This window comes from Oncorhynchus mykiss, chromosome 6 (assembly GCF_013265735.2).
Source record: "Oncorhynchus mykiss isolate Arlee chromosome 6, USDA_OmykA_1.1, whole genome shotgun sequence".
Classification (NCBI taxonomy): Eukaryota; Metazoa; Chordata; class Actinopteri; order Salmoniformes; family Salmonidae; genus Oncorhynchus; species Oncorhynchus mykiss.
In genome coordinates this window covers 94,573,728-94,597,271 of record NC_048570.1, presented here as the reverse complement: position 1 = coordinate 94,597,271, position 23,544 = coordinate 94,573,728, and the positions used below count along the sequence as shown (strand labels likewise).

General features: G+C 44.8%; 1 protein-coding gene across 1 annotated transcript in view; it reads left to right on the top strand.

Annotated features, from left to right (window-relative positions):
• Positions 1 to 18,020, top strand: part of LOC110527030 (death-associated protein kinase 3) — a 39,042-nt gene extending 21,022 nt beyond the window's left edge. Inside the window, exons 5-9 of the mRNA XM_036981640.1 lie at positions 2,847 to 2,976; positions 8,057 to 8,132; positions 9,717 to 9,869; positions 14,124 to 14,169; positions 16,276 to 18,020. Coding sequence (XP_036837535.1) covers positions 2,847 to 2,976; positions 8,057 to 8,132; positions 9,717 to 9,869; positions 14,124 to 14,169; positions 16,276 to 17,010 — 1,140 coding nt within the window. The 3' untranslated portion in view covers positions 17,011 to 18,020. The remainder of the gene's footprint in view (positions 1 to 2,846; positions 2,977 to 8,056; positions 8,133 to 9,716; positions 9,870 to 14,123; positions 14,170 to 16,275) is intronic.
• The last annotated feature ends 5,524 nt before the right edge of the window (positions 18,021 to 23,544 follow it).

Sequence of the window (23,544 nt, the reverse complement as noted above, 5' to 3'; positions counted from 1 at the left end):
TTGGGTTGACAGGATTTATCTGACGTTGGGGTTGACAGGGTTTATCTGACGTTGGGGTTGATAGGGTTTATCTGACGTTGGGTTGACAGGGTTTATCTGACGTTGGGTTGACAGGGTTTATCTGACGTTGGGGTTGACAGGGTTTATCTGACGTTGGGGTTGACAGGGTTTATCTGACGTTGGGGTTGACAGGGTTTATCTGACGTTGGGGTTGACAGGGTTTATCTGACGTTGGGGTTGACAGGGTTTATCTGACGTTGGGGTTGACAGGGTTTATCTGACGTTGGGGTTGACAGGGTTTATCTGACGTTGGGTTGACAGGGTTTATCTGACGTTGGGTTGACAGGGTTTATCTGACGTTGGGGTTGACAGGGTTTATCTGACGTTGGGTTGACAGGGTTTATTTGACGTTGGGGTTGACAGGGTTTATCTGACGTTGGGTTGACAGGGTTTATCTGACGTTGGGTTGACAGGGTTTATCTGACGTTGGGGTTGACAGGGTTTATCTGACGTTGGGGTTGACAGGGTTTATCTGACGTTGGGTTGACAGGGTTTATCTGACGTTGGGTTGACAGGGTTTATCTGACGTTGGGGTTGACAGGGTTTATCTGACGTTGGGGTTGACAGGGTTTATCTGACGTTGGGTTGACAGGGTTTATCTGACGTTGGGGTTGACAGGGTTTATCTGACGTTGGGTTGACAGGGTTTATCTGACGTTGGGGTTGACAGGGTTTATCTGACGTTGGGTTGACAGGGTTTATCTGACGTTGGGGTTGACAGGGTTTATCTGACGTTGGGTTGACAGGGTTTATCTGACGTTGGGGTTGACAGGGTTTATCTGACGTTGGGTTGACAGGGTTTATCTGACGTTGGGTTGACAGGGTTTATCTGACGTTGGGTTGACAGGGTTTATCTGACGTTGGGGTTGATAGGGTTTATCTGACGTTGGGTTGACGGGGTTTATCTGACGTTGGGGTTGACAGGGTTTATCTGACGTTGGGGTTGACAGGGTTTATCTGACGTTGGGTTGACAGGGTTTATCTGACGTTGGGGTTGATAGGGTTTATCTGACGTTGGGTTGACAGGGTTTATCTGACGTTGGGTTGACAGGGTTTATCTGACGTTGGGGTTGACAGGGTTTATCTGACGTTGGGGTTGACAGGGTTTATCTGACGTTGGGGTTGACAGGGTTTATCTGACGTTGGGGTTGACAGGGTTTATCTGACGTTGGGGTTGACAGGGTTTATCTGACGTTGGGGTTGACAGGGTTTATCTGACGTTGGGTTGACAGGGTTTATCTGACGTTGGGGTTGACAGGGTTTATCTGACGTTGGGGTTGACAGGGTTTATCTGACGTTGGGTTGACAGGGTTTATCTGACGTTGGGGTTGACAGGGTTTATCTGACGTTGGGGTTGACAGGGTTTATCTGACGTTGGGTTGACAGGGTTTATCTGACGTTGGGGTTGACAGGGTTTATCTGACGTTGGGTTGACAGGGTTTATCTGACGTTGGGTTGACAGGATTTATCTGACGTTGGGGTTGACAGGGTTTATCTGACGTTGGGGTTGATAGGGTTTATCTGACGTTGGGTTGACAGGGTTTATCTGACGTTGGGTTGACAGGGTTTATCTGACGTTGGGGTTGACAGGGTTTATCTGACGTTGGGGTTGACAGGGTTTATCTGACGTTGGGGTTGACAGGGTTTATCTGACGTTGGGGTTGACAGGGTTTATCTGACGTTGGGGTTGACAGGGTTTATCTGACGTTGGGGTTGACAGGGTTTATCTGACGTTGGGTTGACAGGGTTTATCTGACGTTGGGTTGACAGGGTTTATCTGACGTTGGGGTTGACAGGGTTTATCTGACGTTGGGTTGACAGGGTTTATCTGACGTTGGGTTGACAGGGTTTATCTGACGTTGGGGTTGACAGGGTTTATCTGACGTTGGGTTGACAGGGTTTATCTGACGTTGGGGTTGACAGGGTTTATCTGACGTTGGGTTGACAGGGTTTATTTGACGTTGGGGTTGACAGGGTTTATCTGACGTTGGGTTGACAGGGTTTATCTGACGTTGGGTTGACAGGGTTTATCTGACGTTGGGGTTGACAGGGTTTATCTGACGTTGGGGTTGACAGGGTTTATCTGACGTTGGGTTGACAGGGTTTATCTGACGTTGGGTTGACAGGGTTTATCTGACGTTGGGGTTGACAGGGTTTATCTGACGTTGGGTTGACAGGGTTTATCTGACGTTGGGTTGACAGGGTTTATCTGACGTTGGGGTTGACAGGGTTTATCTGACGTTGGGGTTGACAGGGTTTATCTGACGTTGGGTTGACAGGGTTTATCTGACGTTGGGTTGACAGGGTTTATCTGACGTTGGGGTTGACAGGGTTTATCTGACGTTGGGGTTGACAGGGTTTATCTGACGTTGGGTTGACAGGGTTTATCTGACGTTGGGTTGACAGGGTTTATCTGACGTTGGGGTTGACAGGGTTTATCTGACGTTGGGGTTGACAGGGTTTATCTGACGTTGGGTTGACAGGGTTTATCTGACGTTGGGTTGACAGGGTTTATCTGACGTTGGGTTGACAGGGTTTATCTGACGTTGGGGTTGACAGGGTTTATCTGACGTTGGGGTTGACAGGGTTTATCTGACGTTGGGGTTGACAGGGTTTATCTGACGTTGGGGTTGACAGGGTTTATCTGACGTTGGGGTTGACAGGGTTTGTTTTCTGATATTTTTTAACCTGAGGAGACAGGACTGGAACAGACCCAGTAAACTCATGCCCACTAATGATCAGAAATGCTCTCTCAGCAAATCCCTTCACTCTCTTTCTGTTTTTCAGCCTGAAAACATCATGCTGTTGGACAAGAACGTGCCATTGCCAAGGATCAAACTAATCGATTTCGGACTCGCACACAAAATCGAGGCGGGGGCAGAGTTTAAAAACATTTTTGGGACTCCTGAATTTGTGGGTAAGTTTAAAAAAAAAATGTTTTCCTTTATTTAACTAGGCAAGTTAGTTAAGAACAAATTCTTATTTTCAATGACGGCCTCGGAACAGTGGTTTAACTGCCTGTTCAGGGGCAGAACGATGCCATAAGTAGACCTTACAACACATGAAAATGAATAACTACATTATCAATGTAAAATCAAATGTTACAGTGAAATGATGAATACAACAGGTGTAGTAGACCTCACAGTGAAATGCTGAATACAACAGGTGTAGTAGACCTCACAGTGAAATGCTGAATACAACAGGTGTAGTAGACCTTACAGTGAAATGATGAATACAACAGGTGTAGTAGACCTTACAGTGAAATGCTGAATACAACAGGTGTAGTAGACCTCACAGTGAAATGCTGAATACAACAGGTGTAGTAGACCTTACAGTGAAATGCTGAATATAACAGGTGTAGTAGACCTCACAGTGAAATGCTGAATACAACAGGTGTAGTAGACCTTACAGTGAAATGCTGAATATAACAGGTGTAGTAGACCTTACAGTGAAATGATGAATACAACAGGTGTAGTAGACCTCACAGTGAAATGCTGAATACAGCAGGTGTAGTAGACCTTACAGTGAAATGCTGAATACAACAGGTGTAGTAGACCTTACAGTGAAATGCTGAATACAACAGGTGTAGTAGACCTTACAGTGAAATGCTGAATACAACAGGTGTAGTAGACCTCACAGTGAAATGCTGAATACAACAGGTGTAGTAGACCTTACAGTGAAATGATGAATACAACAGGTGTAGTAGACCTTACAGTGAAATGATGAATAAAACAGGTGTAGTAGACCTTACAGTGAAATTATGAATAAAACAGGTGTAGTAGACCTTACAGTGAAATTATGAATACAACAGGTGTAGTAGACCTTACAGTGAAATGCTGAATACAACAGGTGTAGTAGACCTTACAGTGAAATGCTGAATACAACAGGTGTAGTAGACCTTACAGTGAAATGATGAATAAAACAGGTGTAGTAGACCTTACAGTGAAATGCTGAATACAACAGGTGTAGTAGACCTTACAGTGAAATGCTGAATACAACAGGTGTAGTAGACCTTACAGTGAAATGCTGAATACAACAGGTGTAGTAGACCTTACAGTGAAATGCTGAATACAACAGGTGTAGTAGACCTTACAGTGAAATGCTGAATACAACAGGTGTAGTAGACCTTACAGTGAAATGCTGAATACAACAGGTGTAGTAGACCTTACAGTGAAATGCTGAATACAACAGGTGTAGTAGACCTTACAGTGAAATGCTGAATACAACAGGTGTAGTAGACCTTACAGTGAAATGCTGAATACAACAGGTGTAGTAGACCTTACAGTGAAATGCTGAATACAACAGGTGTAGTAGACCTTACAGTGAACTGCTGAATACAACAGGTGTAGTAGACCTCACAGTGAAATGCTGAATACAACAGGTGTAGTAGACCTTACAGTGAAATGCTGAATACAACAGGTGTAGTAGACCTTACAGTGAAATGCTGAATACAACAGGTGTAGTAGACCTTACAGTGAAATGATGAATACAACAGGTGTAGTAGACCTTACAGTGAAATGCTGAATACAACAGGTGTAGTAGATCTTACAGTGAAATGTTTACTTACAAGCCCTTTAACCAACAATGCAGTTCAAGAAATTAGAGTTAAGAAGATATTTACTAAACTAAAGTGAAAAATACAATAAAATAAAAAAGTAACACACTAAAATAACAATACCGAGGCTATATAGTGACGTGAGTGATACGAGGTGGTAATCATTTAGGCAGGTTACCTTCACAGGGACTATGGTGGTCTGCTTGAAACATGTACCAGTCAAATGTTTGGACACACCGGCTCCTTCAAGGGTTTTCCTTTATTTGTACCATTTTATACATTGTAGAATAATAGTGAAGACATCAAAACTATGAATTAACACATATGAAATAATTGAGTAACCAAAAAAAGTGTTTTACATTTTTTTTAAATATTTTTAGATTCTTCAAAGTTGCCATCCTTTGCCTTGATGACAGCTTTGTACACTCTTGGCATTCTTTCAACCAGCTTGACCTGGAATGCTTTTGCAACAGTCTTGAAGGAGTTCCCACATATGCTGAGCACTTGTTGCCTCTTTTTCCTTCACTCTGCGGTCAAACTCATTCCAAACCATCTCAATTGGGTTGAGGTCGGGTGATTGTGGAGGCCAGGTCATCTGATGCAGTACTCCATCACTCTCCTTCCCACTTCGGCTATGGAGAGCTTGATCACACAGTCATCCGGAACAGCTTGTGCTCTCATGCATGCTTCAGTGTTGCTTGCCTCGAAGCGAGCATAAAAGGCATTTAGCTTGTGTGGTAGGCTCGTGTCACTTCCGCAGCTCGCGGCTGGGTTTCTCTTTGTGATCGTTAGCAAGCCCTGCCACATCCGACGAGCGTCAGAGCCGGTGTAGTAGGATTCAATCTGAGTCCTGTATTAATGCTTTGCCCGTTTAGCAGGATTTCTTAGGATTAGTGTCCTTAGTGCCTTTAGCTCGATGCGGATGTTGCCTGTAATCCATGGCTTCTGGTTGGAATATGTATGTACGGTCACTGTGGGGACGACGATGCACCTTATTGATGAAGCCGGTTACTGAGGTTACTCCTCAATGCCAAGGGATGAATCCTGGAACATATTCCAGTCTGTGCTGCAAAACAGTCCTGTAGCGTAGCATCCACGTCATCTGACCACTTCCGTATTGAGCGAGTCACTTGTACTTCCTGCTTTTAGTTTTTGCTAGTAAGCAGGAATCAGGAGGATAGAATTATGGTCGGATTTGCCAAATGGAGGGCGAGGGAGAGCTTTGTACATGTTTCTGTGTGTGGAGTAAAGGAGGTCTAGTGTTTTGTCCCTCAGGTTGCACTGAGGTAGAAATTGCTGGTAGAAATGAGGTAAAACGGATTTAAGTTTGCCTGCATTAAAGTCCCCGGCCACTAGGAGGGCCGCTTCTGGATGAGCGTTTTCTTGTTTGTTTATGGCCTTACACAGCTCGTTGAGTGCGGTCTTAGTGCCAGCATCGGTTTGTGGTGGTAAATAGACAGCTACGAATAATACAGATGAGAACTCTCTTGGTAGATAGTGTGGTCTACAGCTTATCACGAGGTACTCTACCTCAGGCGAGCATAACCTTGAGACTTCTTTAATGTTAGACATCGCACACCAGCTGTTATTGGCAAATAGTGTTCATGAGTTCAATGTGTTGATGAGACCCTGACAAATCTCAGGTATTAACAGGAAATGCATTGTTTTGATGTAAATACTACTTTCTATCATTCATTCAGTCTTCTAGTGACCTTCTGTCTGTTATGGACACATTCAGTCTTCTAGTGACCTTCTGTCTGTTATGGACACATTCAGTCTTCTAGTGACCTTCTGTCTGTTATGGACACATTCAGTCTTCTAGTGACCTTCTGTCTGTTATGGACACATTCAGTCTTCTAGTGACCTTCTGTCTGTTATGGACACATTCAGTCTTCTAGTGACCTTCTGTCTGTTATGGACACATTCAGTCTTCTAGTGACCTTCTGTCTGTTATGGACACATTCAGTCTTCTAGTGACCTTCTGTCTGTTATGGACACATTCAGTCTTCTAGTGACCTTCTGTCTGTTATGCACACATTCAGTCTTCTAGTGACCTTCTGTCTGTTATGGACACATTCAGTCTTCTAGTGACCTTCTGTCTGTTATGGACACATTCAGTCTTCTAGTGACCTTCTGTCTGTTATTGACACATTAAAGATAATAATAGAAAATACACTGTTTTGATCCACTTCCCTTTTCTATTTCTGATGCATTTAGTGCAGTGTTCTGCTGATTGGTCAACCTGTCTGTTTCAGCCCCAGAGATAGTGATGCTGATTGGTCAACCTGTCTGTTTCAGCCCCAGAGATAGTGATGCTGATTGGTCAACCTGTCTGTTTCAGCCCCAGAGATAGTGATGCATTCAGTGCAGTGTTCTGCTGATTGGTCAACCTGTCTGTTTCAGCCCCAGAGATAGTGATGCATTTAGTGCAGTGTTCTGCTGATTGGTCAACCTGTCTGTTTCAGCCCCAGAGATAGTGATGCATTTAGTGCAGTGTTCTGCTGATTGGTCAACCGGTCTGTTTCAGCCCCAGAGATAGTGATGCATTTAGTGCAGTGTTCTGCTGATTGGTCAACCTGTCTGTTTCAGCCCCAGAGATAGTGATGCTGATTGGTCAACCTGTCTGTTTCAGCCCCAGAGATAGTGATGCATTTAGTGCAGTGTTCTGCTGATTGGTCAACCTGTCTGTTTCAGCCCCAGAGATAGTGATGCATTTAGTGCAGTGTTCTGCTGATTGGTCAACCTGTCTGTTTCAGCCCCAGAGATAGTGATGCATTTAGTGCAGTGTTCTGCTGATTGGTCAACCTGTCTGTTTCAGCCCCAGAGATAGTGATGCATTAGTGCAGTGTTCTGCTGATTGGTCAACCTGTCTGTTTCAGCCCCAGAGATAGTGATGCATTTAGTGCAGTGTTCTGCTGATTGGTCAACCTGTCTGTTTCAGCCCCAGAGATAGTGATGCATTTAGTGCAGTGTTCTGCTGATTGGTCAACCGGTCTGTTTCAGTCCCAGAGATAGTGATGCATTTAGTGCAGTGTTCTGCTGATTGGTCAACCTGTCTGTTTCAGCCCCAGAGATAGTGATGCATTTAGTGCAGTGTTCTGCTGATTGGTCAACCTGTCTGTTTCAGCCCCAGAGATAGTGATGCTGATTGGTCAACCTGTCTGTTTCAGCCCCAGAGATAGTGATGCATTTAGTGCAGTGTTCTGCTGATTGGTCAACCTGTCTGTTTCAGCCCCAGAGATAGTGATGCTGATTGGTCAACCTGTCTGTTTCAGCCCCAGAGATAGTGATGCATTTAGTGCAGTGTTCTGCTGATTGGTCAACCTGTCTGTTTCAGCCCCAGAGATAGTGATGCATTTAGTGCAGTGTTCTGCTGATTGGTCAACCTGTCTGTTTCAGCCCCAGAGATAGTGATGCTGATTGGTCAACCTGTCTGTTTCAGCCCCAGAGATAGTGAACTACGAACCGCTGGGACTGGAGGCAGATATGTGGAGTATAGGAGTCATCACCTACATCCTGTGAGTTTAGGTTCATCACGACATGAAGCATGAACCACACTACACATGAACCCTTATTAGGGAGTTCAACACAACATGAAGCATGAACCACACTATACATGAACCCCTCTTAGGGAGTTCAACATGAAGCATGAACCACACTACACATGAACCCTTCTTAGGGAGTTCAACACAACATGAAGCATGAACCACACTATACATGAACCCTTCTTGGGAGTTCAACACACCATGATGCATGAACCACACTACACATTAAAACCCTTCTTAGGGAGTTCAACATGAAGCATGAACCACACTACACATGAACCCTTCTTGGGAGTTCAACACAACATGAAGCATGAACCACACTATACATGAACCCTTCTTGGGAGTTCAACACAACATGAAGCATGAACCACACTACACATGAACCCTTCTTAGGGAGTTCAACATGAAGCATGAACCACACTACACATGAACCCTTCTTGGGAGTTCAACACAACATGAAGCATGAACCACACTACACATGAACCCTTCTTGGGAGTTCAACACAACATGAAGCATGAACCACACTACACATGAACCCTTCTTAGGGAGTTCAACATGAAGCATGAACCACACTATACATGAACCCTTCTTAGGGAGTTCAACATGAAGCATGAACCACACTATACATGAACCCTTCTTAGGGAGTTCAACATGAAGCATGAACCACACTACACATGAACCCTTCTTGGGAGTTCAACACAACATGAAGCATGAACCACACTACACATGAACCCTTCTTGGGAGTTCAACACAACATGAAGCATGAACCACACTACACATGAACCCTTCTTAGGGAGTTCAACATGAAGCATGAACCACACTATACATGAACCCTTCTTAGGGAGTTCAACATGAAGCATGAACCACACTACACATGAACCCTTCTTAGGGAGTTCAACATGAAGCATGAACCACACTATACATGAACCCTTCTTAGGGAGTTCAACATGAAGCATGAACCACACTATACATGAACCCTTCTTAGGGAGTTCAACATGAAGCATGAACCACACTACACATGAACCCTTCTTGGGAGTTCAACATGAAGCATGAACCACACTACACATGAACCCTTCTTGGGAGTTCAACATGAAGCATGAACCACACTACACATGAACCCTTCTTGGGAGTTCAACATGAAGCATGAACCACACTACACATGAACCCTTCTTGGGAGTTCAACATGAAGCATGAACCACACTACACATGAACCCTTCTTAGGAATAAGAAAATACAAAATAGGGGACACAATAACCCGACGCGCACCAGTCAAACACATGTGCACATGCACTTACAATAAACATGTGTGGAACAGAGGGTTAAATACACAACACATAATGAGGGAAATGAAAAAACAGGTGTGTGGGAAAACAAGACAAAACAAATGGAAAATGAAAAAAATGGATCTGCGACGTCGACCGGCCGAACAGCGCCCGAACAAGGAGAGGCATCGACTTCGGTAGAAGTCGTGACATGTAAACAGGGATGGTGTAGGTGAAACACATGCAATGTTCCTAACGCTCCTCCTGTTCTGGCCTTGTTGTCGTTGTGTTCCAGGCTGAGTGGAGCGTCTCCCTTCCTGGGAGAGACTAAACAGGACACGCTGGCCAACATCTCAGCCATGAACTACGAGTTCGACGAGGAGTTCTTCTGTAGAACCAGTGAACTGGCCAAAAGCTTCATACGGCAGCTACTGGAGAGAGACAAGATGTAAGGAGTGATTCGAGGTCAGGGGTCAGCTGGCTAATATGACAGCTACTGGAGAGAGACAAGATATAAGGAGGGGTTAGAGGTCAGGGGTTAGGGGTCAGCTGGCTAATATGACAGCTGCTGGAGAGAGACAAGATGTAAGGAGGGATTAGAGATCAGGGGTTAGGGGTCAGCTGGCTAATATGACAGCTACTGGAGAGAGGCTAGATGTAAGGAGCGGTTAGAGGTCAGGGGTTAGGGGTCAGGGTCAGCTGGCTAATATGACAGCTGCTGGAGAGAGACAAGATGTAAGGAGGGATTAGAGGTCAGGGGTTAGGGGTCAGCTGGCTAATATGACAGCTACTGGAGAGAGACAAGATGTAAGGAGGGGTTAGAGGTCAGGGGTTAGGGGTCAGCTGGCTAATATGACAGCTGCTGGAGAGAGGCTAGATGTAAGGAGGGATTAGAGATCAGGGGTCAGGGGTCAGCTGGCTAATATGACAGCTACTGGAGAGAGGCTAGATGTAAAGAGGGATTAGAGGTCAGGGGTCAGCTGGCTAATGTGACAGCTACTGGAGAGAGACAAGATGTAAGGAGGGATTAGAGGTCAGGGGTCAGTGGTCAGCTGGCTAATATGACAGCTACTGGAGAGAGGCTATATGTAAGGAGGGATTAGAGGTCAGGGGTCAGGGGTCAGCTGGCTAATGTGACAGCTACTGGAGAGAGGCTAGATGTAAGGAGGGATTGGAGGTTGGGGGTTAGGGGTCAGGGTCAGCTGGCTAATATGACAGCTGCTGGAGAGAGGCTAGATGTAAGGAGGGATTAGAGGTCAGGGGTCAGCTGGCTAATGTGACAGCTACTGGAGAGAGACAAGATGTAAGGAGGGATTAGAGGTCAGGGGTCAGTGGTCAGCTGGCTAATATGACAGCTACTGGAGAGAGGCTATATGTAAGGAGGGATTAGAGGTCAGGGGTCAGGGGTCAGCTGGCTAATATTACAGCTACTGGAGAGAGACAAGATGTAAGGAGGGATTAGAGGTCAGGGGTTAGGGGTCAGCTGGCTAATATGACAGCTGCTGGAGAGAGACAAGATGTAAGGAGGGAATAGAGGTCAGGGGTTAGGGGTCAGGGTCAGCTGGCTAATATGACAGCTGCTGGAGAGAGACAAGATGTAAGGAGGGATTAGAGGTCAGGGGTTAGGGGTCAGGGTAAGCTGGCTAATATGACAGCTGCTGGAGAGAGACAAGATGTAAGGGGGGATTAGAGGTCAGGGGTTAGGGGTCAGCTGGCTAATATGACAGCTACTGGAGAGAGACAAGATGTAAGGAGGGATTAGAGGTCAGGGGTTAGGGGTCAGCTGGCTAATATGACAGCTGCTGGAGAGAGGCTAGATGTAAGGAGGGATTGGAGGTCGGGGGTTAGGGGTCAGGGTCAGCTGGCTAATATGACAGCTGCTGGAGAGAGACAAGATGTAAGGAGGGATTAGAGGTCAGGGGTTAGGGGTCAGCTGGCTAATATGACAACTGCTGGAGAGAGGCTAGATGTAAGGAGGGATTAGAGGTCAGGGGTTAGGGGTCAACTGGCTAATATGACAGCTGCTGGAGAGAGACAAGATGTAAAGAGGGATTAGAGGTCAGTGGTTAGGGGTCGGGGTCAGCCGGCTAATATGACAGCTGCTGGAGAGAGACAAAATGTAAGGAGGGATTAGAGGTCAGGGATTAGGGGTCAGCTGGCTAATATGACAGCTGCTGGAGAGAGACAAGATGTAAGGAGGGATTAGAGGTCAGGGTCAGCTGGCTAATATGACAGCTACTGGAGAGAGACAAGATGTAAGGAGGGATTAGAGGTCAGGGGTTAGGGGTTAGGGGTCAGGGTCAGCTGGCTAATATGACAGCTACTGGAGAGAGGCTAGATGTTAGGAGAGTTTGGAGGTCGGGGGTTAGGGGTCAGGGTCAGCTGGCTAATATGACAGCTGCTGGAGAGAGAGTTGATGTAAGGAGAGATTGGAGATCGGGGGTTAGGGGTCAGGGGTGAGGTGGAGAGGGTGAGGAGGAGAGGAGTTAGAGGTGAGGAGTCTGGGTTGAGGAGAGGGGTCAAAGATGAAGGGTCCGGGCTGTGGTGAGGAGGAGAGGAGTCAGAGGTGAGGGGTCAGGGGTGAGGAGGAGAGTGGTCAGAGGTAAGAGGTCAGAGATACGGGGTCTGGGTTGAGTTGAGGAGGAGAGGGGTCCGGGGTGAGGGGTCAGAGGTGAGGGGTCAGATGTGACGGGTCAGAGGTGAGAGATCTGGGGTCAGAGATGAGGGGTCAGAGGTGAGGTGGAGCTGGACAAGAAGTGAGGTTTGGGGTTTGAACCTGTGCCAAAAGACTGTTAGACCACTGAGCTAAAGCCTAGACAATATCTATGGAAACTAACACTAGTCTTCCTGGCTCAGGGAAGGTCAAAGGATGTATTGTGTTTCTACATCACATTGTAGAACGGCTGTATAGAAACATGTATTTACACACTTTTGAGACCATGCGGTTTGTTTACGTTACTCTGCATGCCTCTACACAGTACACACTCTCTCTTGATGACAGTAACGCTGAACGATCTGTGAACAAGGTCAAAACAGACGACACTGTCACAGTCTAAAATCAAGTTCCTTACATCCTCCTGTTCTGTGTGGTCCCCTTTGTGAGGACATAAATTACGTTCGTAAAGTATTCAGACCCTTTAACTTTTCCCACATTTTGTTTACGTTACAGTCCTATTCTAAAATTGATAAAAAAAATATTTTACCTCCTCCATCTACGCACAATACCCAATAACGACAAAGCGAAAACAGGTTTTTGTCATTTCCATAAGCATTCAGACCCCTATGAGACTCGAAATTGAGCTCAGGTGCATCCTGTTACCATTGATCATCCTTGAGATGTTTCTACAACTTGATTGGAGTCCATCTGTGGTAAATTCAATTGATTGGACATGATTTGGAAAGGCACACACATGTATATATAAGGTCCCACAGTTGACAGTGCATGTCAGAGCAAAAACCAAGCCATGAGGTTGAAGGAATTGTCTGTAGAGCTCAGAGACAGGATTGTGTCGAGACACAGATCTGGGGAAGGGTACAACAATCTTCTGCAGCATTGAAGGTCCCAAGAACACAGATGGCCTCCATCATTCTTAAATGGAAGAAGTTTGGAACCACCAAGAATCTTCCTAGAGCTGGCCGCCTGGCCAAACTGAGCAATCGGTGGAGAAGGGCCTTGGTCAGGGAGGTGACCAAGAACCTGATGGTCACTCTGACAGAGTTCCAGAGTTCCTCTGTGGAGATGAGAGAACCTTCCAGAAGGACAACTATTTCTGCAGCACTCCACCAATCAGGCCTTTATGGTAGAGTGGCCAGACGGAAGCCACTCCTCAGTAAAAGGCACATGACAGTCTGCTTGGAGTTTGCCAAAAGGCACCTAAAGACCATAAGAAACAAGATTCTCTGGTCTGATGAAACGAAGATTGAACTCTGAATGTTAAGCATCACGTCTGGAGGCAACCTGGCACCATCCCTACGGTGAAGCATGGTGGTGGCAGCATCATGCTGTGGGGATGATTTTCAACGGCAGGGACTTGGGGACTAGTCAGGATCGAGGGAAAGATGAATGGAGCAAAGTACGGAGAGATCCTTGATGAAAACCTGCTCCAGAGCGCTCAGGACCTCAGACTGGGGCGAAGGTTCACCTTGTAACAGGACAACGACCCTAAGCACACACCCAAGACAACGCAGAAGTGGCTTCGGGACAAGTCTCTGAATGTCCTTCACTGGCCCAACCAGAGCCCGGACTTGAACTCAATTGAACATCCCTGGAGAGACCTGAAAATAGCTGTGCAGCGACGCTCCCCAACTAACCTGACAGAGCTTGAGAGGATTTGCAGAGAAGATTGGGAGAAACTCTCCAAATACAGGTGTAAGATTGTAGCATCATACCCAAGAAAACTCGAGGTTGTAATCGCTGCCAAAGGTGCTTCAACAAAGTACTGAGTAAAGGGTCTGAATAATTATTATTATTATAATTATGTAAATGAGTTATTTCAGCCTTTTATTTTTTATAACTTTACAAAAATGTTTAAAAAAAAACAGTTTTTTTTTTCATTATGGGGTATTGTGTGTAGATTGATGAGGGATTTCTTTTTTTGTTAAAATTAATTTTAGATTAAGGCTGTAAACATAACAAAATGTGGAGAAGGTCACGAGGTGTGAATACTCTATCAAATCCAGTGTAAACATGTTTGTCTTTCAGGAAGAGGTTAACTATTCAAGATGCCCTCAACCATCCCTGGATCAAGGTATACCATTGTCATATGAAAACAGCGTACTGTCGTGATTGACAGCTTGATGTTAAAGACACGCATCGTCATTTTCTTTTGTGACATAACTTCCTGTATTTTATGATTTGCATAACCGCGCCTCCTAGTTACTATACTGTGACATGTACTGTTCAGGCAGACACACGGATTGGTTTGTTGTTTGTACCGTTTTTACATACTTGGTTTCTGACCATGTAATGTATGTTAAGTTGTTATGGACAGCACCTCCCACTCAGACGATGTAGAATATATAATGACCTGGACAGCACCTCCCACTCAGACAATGTAGAATATATAATGACCTGGACAGCACCTCCCACTCAGACGATGTAGAATATATAATGACCTGGACAGCACCTCCCACTCAGACAATGTAGAATATATAATGACCTGGACAGCACCTCCCACTCAGACAATGTAGAATATATAATGACCTGGACAGCACCTCCCACTCAGACGATGTAGAATATATAATGACCTGGACAGCACCTCCCACTCAGACAATGTAGAATATATAATGACCTGGACAGCACCTCCCACTCAGACGATGTAGAATATATAATGACCTGGACAGCACCTCCCACTCAGACGATGTAGAATATATCATGGCTTGGACTGCACCTCCCACTTAGACAATGTAGAATATATAATGACCTGGACTGCACCTCCCACTCAGACGATGTAGAATATATAATGGCTTGGACTGCACCTCCCACTTAGACGATGTAGAATATATAATGACCTGGACAGCACCTCCCACTCAGACAATGTAGAATATATAATGACCTGGACAGCACCTCCCACTCAGACGATGTAGAATATATAATGGCCTGGCTAGTCAGATAGAGGGAGCTCTAGTCTGTTAGTTTGAATCAGATGTGTGATTCAATCAGATGAGTTTTTCCTGATAATGTTTGTCCTGCCATGTTTGTGACTCTTAACTTAAATGTGTAACCAGTTGACAAAAGAGCTTGACGTTTGGTGATAGAAAGCATCGAAAGAAGATGAATAACTAACCATGTGACCTGGAGTGTTGCCTGTTGGGTAATATATAACTAACCATGTGACCTGGAGTGTTGCCTGTTGGGTAATATATAACTAACCATGTGACCTGGAGTGTTGCCTGTTGGGTAATATATAACTAACCATGTGACCTGGAGTGTTGCCTGTTGGGTAATATATAACTAACCATGTCACCTGGAGTGTTGCCTGTTGGGTAATATATAACTAACCATGTGACCTGGAGTGTTGCCTGTTGGGTAATATATAACTAACCATGTCACCTGGAGTGTTGCCTGTTGGGTAATATATAACTAACCATGTCACCTGGAGTGTTGCCTGTTGGGTAATGTATAACTAACCATGTCACCTGGAGTGTTGCCTGTTGGGTAATATATAACCAACCATGTCACCTGGAGTGTTGCCTGTTGGGTAATATATAACTAACCATGTCACCTGGAGTGTTGCCTGTTGGGTAATATATAACTAACCATGTGACCTGGAGTGTTGCCTGTTGGGTAATATATAACTAACCATGTCACCTGGAGTGTTGCCTGTTGGGTAATATATAACTAACCATGTGACCTGGAGTGTTGCCTGTTGGGTAATATATAACTAACCATGTCACCTGGAGTGTTGCCCGTTGGGTAATATATAACCAACCATGTCACCTGGAGTGTTCCCTGTTGGGTAATATATAACCAACCATGTCACCTGGAGTGTTGCCTGTTGGGTAATATATAACTAACCATGTCACCTGGAGTGTTGCCTGTTGGGTAATGTATAACTAACCATGTCACCTGGAGTGTTGCCTGTTGGGTAATATATAACCAACCATGTCACCTGGAGTGTTGCCTGTTGGGTAATATATAACTAACCATGTCACCTGGAGTGTTGCCTGTTGGGTAATATATAACCAACCATGTCACCTGGAGTGTTGTCGGTGGTTTGGTGATGGAGGCATGTCACCTCTGGCTTATATTCCATTGCTGTTCAGAACATCATCAATGCATGGCATGCAGTGCCAGTTAGTGACTTCCAGCTCAGTAACCCTCCGTCTATCGTCCTCATCTCTCGTGTCTGAAGTCTAATGAGTACAAGGAGGAGACTCCCATCACCAAGACCGCGGACCAGACCAAGACCCCGGACCAGACCAAGACCCCGGACCAGACCAAGACCCCTAAGAAGCGCGAGCGGCGTCAGCTGAAGACCAAACGTCTCAAGGAGTACACCATGAAGTCCCACTCCTCCATGCCCCCCAACAACACCTACGTCAACTTTGAACGCTTCGTCCAGGTAGTGGAGGACATCAGCCGGATGGAGGGCTCCTTCACTGGGCTAGCCTCGGCCCACGACTCCCTGCAGGAGGACATCGACGCCTTGGTCTCCGTCTACAACCATAAGGAGTCCTGGTACAAGGAGGAGAGCGAGGGGGTCCGTCACCAGCTATCTCAGATCCGCTACGAGTTCCGTAAAGTGGAGGCGATGAAGAGGAGCCTGCAGGATGAGATGAAGGTGGTGGACGTCAGCGTCAGTGACGTCAGCGCCCGCTACCAGGAGAGGAAGAGACACTTTGACGCCCTGAGACAGGAGCTGAGCGACGAGCTGAAGTGGGTGCAGGACGTGGTGGGGTCGTTAGGGGTCACGGGCGGGGTCGCGGACGGGGTCGGAGGAGGAGGGGGCTACCTCAGCTGTAACTTCTCCACTGTGTTTAATAATGATGTGAATGAAGCACTGAAGGAAATGCTGAACAGAAGCTGTGGAGGAGATCTGCTGTCTGGGATCAGCCTGAACCTCACTGAGTCTGGACTGAAGAGATAGTATAGTATAGTATAGTATAGTATAGTATAGTACAGTAGAGTATCAACCTGGACCTGACTGAGTCTGGACTGAAGAGATAGTATAGTAGAGTAGAGTATAGTATAATATAGTATAGTAGCACAGTAGAGTATCAACCTGGACCTGACTGAGTCTGGACTGAAGAGATAGTATGGTATAGTATAGTATAGTATAGTACAGTAGAGTATCAACCTGGACCTGACTGAGTCTGGACTGAAGAGATATTATAGTATAGTATAGTAGTTCAGTAGAGTATCAACCTGGACCTGACTGAGTCTGGACAGTATATTATAGTACAGTATAGTATAGTACAGTATGGTATAGTAGTAGAGTATAGTATAGTAGTACAATAGAGTATCCACATGGACCTGACTCAGTCTGGTTAGGGTAGTATAGTACAGTATAGTATAGTACAGTATGGTATAGTACAGTATGGTATAGTAGTAGAGTATAGTATAGTAGTACAATAGAGTATCCACATGGACCTGACTCAGTCTGGTTAGGGTAGTATAGTACAGTATAGTATAGTACAGTATGGTATAGTACAGTATAGTATAGTAGTAGAGTATAGTATAGTACTACAGTAGAGTATCCACATGGACCTGACTGTGTCTGGATAGTACAGTAGAGTATAGTATAGTACAATAGAGTATCAACCTGGACCTGACTAAGTCTGGTTAGGATAGTATAGTACAGTATAGTATAGTACAGTATGGTATAGTACATTATAGTATAGTAGTAGAGTATAGTATAATAGTAGAGTATAGTATAGTAGTACAGTAGAGCATCCACATGGACCTGACTGTGTCTGGATAGGATAGTATAGTACAGTATGTTATAGTATAGTATAGTATAGTAGTACAGTAGAGTATCAACCTGGACCTGACTCAGTCTGGATAGGATAGTACAGTATAGTATAGCATAGTATAGCATAGCATAGTATATAGCATGGTATAGTATGGTATAGCATAGTATGGTATAGTATAGTATAGCACGGTATAGTAATGCATAATATAGTATAGCATAGTATGGTATAGTATAGCATAGCATAGCATAGCATAGAATGGTATAGCATAGTATAGTATAGCATAGAATGGTATAGCATAGTATAGTATAGCATGGTATAGTATAGCATGGTATAGTATAGTATAGTCTGGACAGTAGAGTAGAGTATCAACCTGGACCTGACTGAGTCTGGACAGTAGAGTAGAGTATCAACCTGGACCTGACTGAGTCTGGACAGTAGAGTAGAGTACCAACCTGGACCTGACTGAGTCTGGACAGTAGAGTAGAGTACCAACAGGGACCTGACTGAGTCTGGACAGTAGAGTAGAGTACCAACCTGGACCTGACTGAGTCTGGACAGTAGAGTAGAGTATCAACCTGGACCTGACTGAGTCTGGACAGTAGAGTAGAGTCCCAACCTGGACCTGACTGAGTCTGGACAGTAGAGTAGAGTACCAACCTGGACCTGACTGAGTCTGGACAGTAGAGTAGAGTACCAACCTGGACCTGACTGAGTATGGACAGTAGAGTAGAGTCCCAACCTGGACCTGACTGAGTCTGGACAGTAGAGTAGAGTACCAACCTGGACCTGACTGAGTCTGGACAGTAGAGTAGAGTCCCAACCTGGACCTGACTGAGTCTGGACAGTAGAGTAGAGTACCAACCTGGACCTGACTGAGTCTGGACAGTAGAGTAGAGTCCCAACCTGGACCTGACTGAGTCTGGACAGTAGAGTAGAGTACCAACCTGGACCTGACTGAGACAGGAGAGTAGAGTACCAACCTGGACCTGACTGGACAGTAGAGTAGAGTCCAAACCTGGACCTGACTGAGTCTGGACAGTAGAGTATAGTACCAACCTGGATCTGACTGGACAGTAGAGTAGAGTATCAACCTGGACCTGACTGAGTCTGGACAGTAGAGTAGAGTACCAACCAGGACCTGACTGGACAGTAGAGTAGAGTCCCAACCTGGACCTGACTGAGTCTGGACAGTAGAGTAGAGTACCAACCTGGACCTGACTGAGTCTGGACAGTAGAGTAGAGTACCAGCCTGGACCTGACTGAGACTGGACAGTAGAGTAGAGTACCAACCTGGACCTGACTGAGTCTGGACAGTAGAGATAACAGCAGTTAAGAGTATAGTATCAACCTGGACCTGACTGGACAGTAGAGTAGAGTACCAACCTGGACCTGACTGAGTCTGGACAGTAGAGTAGAGTACCAACCTGGACCTGACTGAGTCTGGACAGTAGAGATAACAGCAGTTAGAGTATAGTACCAACCTGGACCTGACTGAGTCTGGACAGTAGAGTAGAGTACCAACCTGGACCTGACTGAGTCTGGACAGTAGAGATAACAGCAGATACAGTAGAGTACCAACCTGGACCTGACTGAGTCTGGACAGTAGAGTATAGTACCAACCTGGACCTGACTGAGTCTGGACAGTAGAGTAGAGTACCAACCTGGACCTGACTGAGTCTGGACAGTAGAGTATAGTACCAACCTGGACCTGACTGAGTCTGGACAGTAGAGTAGAGTACCAACCTGGACCTGACTGAGTCTGGACAGTAGAGATAACAGCAGATACAGTAGAGTACCAACCTGGACCTGACTGAGTCTGGACAGTAGAGTAGAGTACCAACCTGGACCTGACTGAGTCTGGACAGTAGAGTAGAGTACCAACCTGGACCTGACTGAGTCTGGACAGTAGAGATAACAGCAGTTTCAGTAGCCCAGAGTCAGTATCAGAAACAGGAAGTAGAGGACACGAGGACACGAAGTCTCTGTGAAATATGATACCTTTAGTTTGTTCTCCTTGTGATACGTTAGTAGTATTGTTGTGATTAGCTAAAAAATAAATGTCAACGTATTTACAATGCTTTACTTTTCGTGTTTTACAAAGAATGATGTAAGAGGCTTGACAGGTTTTTGAGGTTTTATATTTAAAGTCTGCAACTTTTAAGTAGCTTGTTTGTTTTTCATAGTTCAAAAGCCAACTGTTGATCATGTGGATAGAGGATTGATAATGAGTAGATGTCATTATTGACAGTAGACCTTCTTAGATTAGATTGAAGCTAGTTGAGAGTGTTATTGTTGTATGTGTATTTTAGATGCTTGTACCTACCTGATCTAAACCCACTGAACCTGATAAAGATCTTATCGATTGAAATGTTATGTGTGTGTGTGTGTGTGTGCTGTATCAGCCAAACACTACAATACACTGGTCCTTTTAGTCCTAGTCTGGTCATTTTAGTCCTAGTCTGGTCCTTTTAGTCCTAGTCTGGTCCTTTTAGTCCTAGTCTGGTCCTTTTAGTCATAGTCTGGTCCTTTTAGTCCTAGTCTGGTCCTTTTAGTCCTAGTCTGGTCCTTTTAGTCATAGTCTGGTCCTTTTAGTCTGGTCCTTTTAGTCCTAGTCTGGTCCTTTTAGTCCTAGTCTGGATCCCTTTTAGTCCTAGTCTGGTCCTTTTAGTCCTAGTCTGGTCCTTTTAGTCCTAGTCTGGTCCTGATCTCTTATAAGACTGTTTTAGCTCCTATGTCTGTTGTCTTTGTCATGACAGCCCAAAGGCTTTTCATCCTATCTATGTCATGACAGCCCAAAGGCTTTTCATCCTATCTATGTCATGACAGCCCAAAGGCTTTTCATCCTATCTATGTCATGACAGCCCAAAGGCTTTTCATCCTATCTATGTCATGACAGCCCAAAGGCTTTTCATCCTATCTATGTCATGACAGCCCAAAGGCTTTTCATCCTATCTATGTCATGACAGCCCAAAGGCTTTTCATCCTATCTATGTCATGACAGCCCAAAGGCTTTTCATCCTATCTATGTCATGACAGCCCAAAGGCTTTTCATCCTATCTATGTCATGACAGCCCAAAGGCTTTTCATCCTATCTATGTCATGACAGCCCAAAGGCTTTTCATCCTATCTATGTCATGACAGCCCAAAGGCTTTTCATCCTATCTATGTCATGACAGCCCAAAGGCTTTTCATCCTATGTCATGACAGCCCAAAGGCTTTTCATCCTATCTATGTCATGACAGCCCAAAGGCTTTTCATCCTATCTATGTCATGACAGCCCAAAGGCTTTTCATCCTATCTATGTCATGACAGTCCAAAGGCTTTTCATCCTATCTATGTCATGACAGCCCAAAGGCTTTTCATCCTATCTATGTCATGACAGTCCAAAGGCTTTTCATCCTATCTATGTCATGACAGCCCAAAGGCTTTTCATCCTATCTATGTCATGACAGCCCAAAGGCTTTTCATCCTATCTACAGTGCCTTGCGAAAGTATTCGGCCCCCTTGAACTTTGCGACCTTTTGCCACATTTCAGGCTTCAAACATAAAGATATAAAACTGTATTTTTTTGTGAAGAATCACCAACAAGTGGGACACAATCACGAAGTGGAACGACATTTATTGGATATTTCAAACTTTTTTAACAAATCAAAAACTGAAAAATTGGACTTGCAAAAATATTCAGCCCCTTTACTTTCAGTGCAGCAAACTCTCTCCAGAAGTTCAGTGAGGATCTCTGAATGATCCAATGTTGACCTAAATGACTAATGATGATAAATACAATCCACCTGTGTGTAATCAAGTCTCCGTATAAATTCACCTGCACTGTGATAGTCTCAGAGGTCCGTTAAAAGCGCAGAGAGCATCATGAAGAACAAAGGAACACACCAGGCAGGTCCGAGATACTGTTGTGAAGAAGTTTAAAGCCGGATTTGGATACAAAAAGATTTCCCAAGCTTTAAACATCCCAAGGAGCACTGTGCAAGCGATAATATTGAAATGGAAGGAGTATCAGACCACTGCAAATCTACCAAGACCTGGCCGTCCCTCAACTTTCAGCTCATACAAGGAGAAGACTGATCAGAGATGCAGCCAAGAGGCCCATGATCACTCTGGATGAACTGCAGAGATCTACAGCTGAGGTGGGAGACTCTGTCCATAGGACAACAATCAGTCGTATATTGCACAAATCTGGCCTTTATGGAAGAGTGGCAAGAAGAAAGCCATTTCTTAAAGATATCCATAAAAAGTGTTGTTTAAAGTTTGCCACAAGCCACCTGGGAGACACACCAAACATGTGGAAGAAGGTGCTCTGGTCAGATGAAACCAAAATTGAACTTTTTGGCAACAATGCAAAACGTTATGTTTGGCGTAAAAGCAACACAGCTGAACACACCATCCCCACTGTCAAACATGGTCGTGGCAGCATCATGGTTTGGGCCTGCTTTTCTTCAGCAGGGACAGGGAAGATGGTTAAAATTGATGGGAAGATGGATGGAGCCAAATACAGGACCATTCTGGAAGAAAACCTGATGGAGTCTGCAAAAGACCTGAGACTGGGACGGAGATTTGTCTTCCAACAAGACAATGATCCAAAACATAAAGCAAAATCTACAATGGAATGGTTCAAAAATAAACATATCCAGGTGTTAGAATGGCCAAGTCAAAGTCCAGACCTGAATCCAATCGAGAATCTGTGGAAAGAACTGAAAACTGCTGTTCACAAATGCTCTCCATCCAACCTCACTGAGCTCGAGCTGTTTTGCAAGTAGGAATGGGAAAAAATGTCAGTCTCTCGATGTGCAAAACTGGTAGAGACATACCCCAAGCGACTTACAGCTGTAATCGCAGCAAAAGGTGGCGCTACAAAGTATTAACTTAAGGGGGCTGAATAATTTTGCACGCCCAATTTTTCAGTTTTTGATTTGTTAAAAAAGTTTGAAATATCCAATAAATGTCGTTCCACTTCATGATTGTGTCCCACTTGTTGTTGATTCTTCACAAAAAAATACAGTTTTATATCTTTATGTTTGAAGCCTGAAATGTGGCAAAAGGTCGCAAAGTTCAAGGTGGCCGAATACTTTCGCAAGGCACTGTATGTCATGAAAGCCCAAAGGCTTTTCATCCTATCTATGTCATGACAGCCCAAAGGCTTTTCATCCTATCTATGTCATGACAGCCCCAAAGGCTTTTCATCCTATCTATGTCATGACAGCCCCAAAGGCTTTTCATCCTATCTATGTCATGACAGTCCAAAATCTTTTCATCCTATCTATGTCATGACAGCCCAAAGGCTTTTCATCCTATCTATGTCATGACAGCCCAAAGGCTTTTCATCCTATCTATGTCATGACAGCCCCAAAGGCTTTTCATCCTATCTATGTCATGACAGCCCAAAGGCTTTTCATCCTATCTATGTCATGACAGCCCAAAGGCTTTTCATCCTATCTATGTCATGACAGCCCCAAAGGCTTTTCATCCTATCTATGTCATGACAGCCCAAAGGCTTTTCATCCTATCTATGTCATGACAGTCCAAAGGCTTTTCATCCTATCTATGTCATGACAGCCCAAAGGCTTTTCATCCTATCTATGTCATGACAGCCCCAAAGGCTTTTCATCCTATCTATGTCATGACAGTCCAAAGGCTTTTCATCCTATCTATGTCATGACAGCCCCAAAGGCTTTTCATCGTATCTATGTCCTGCT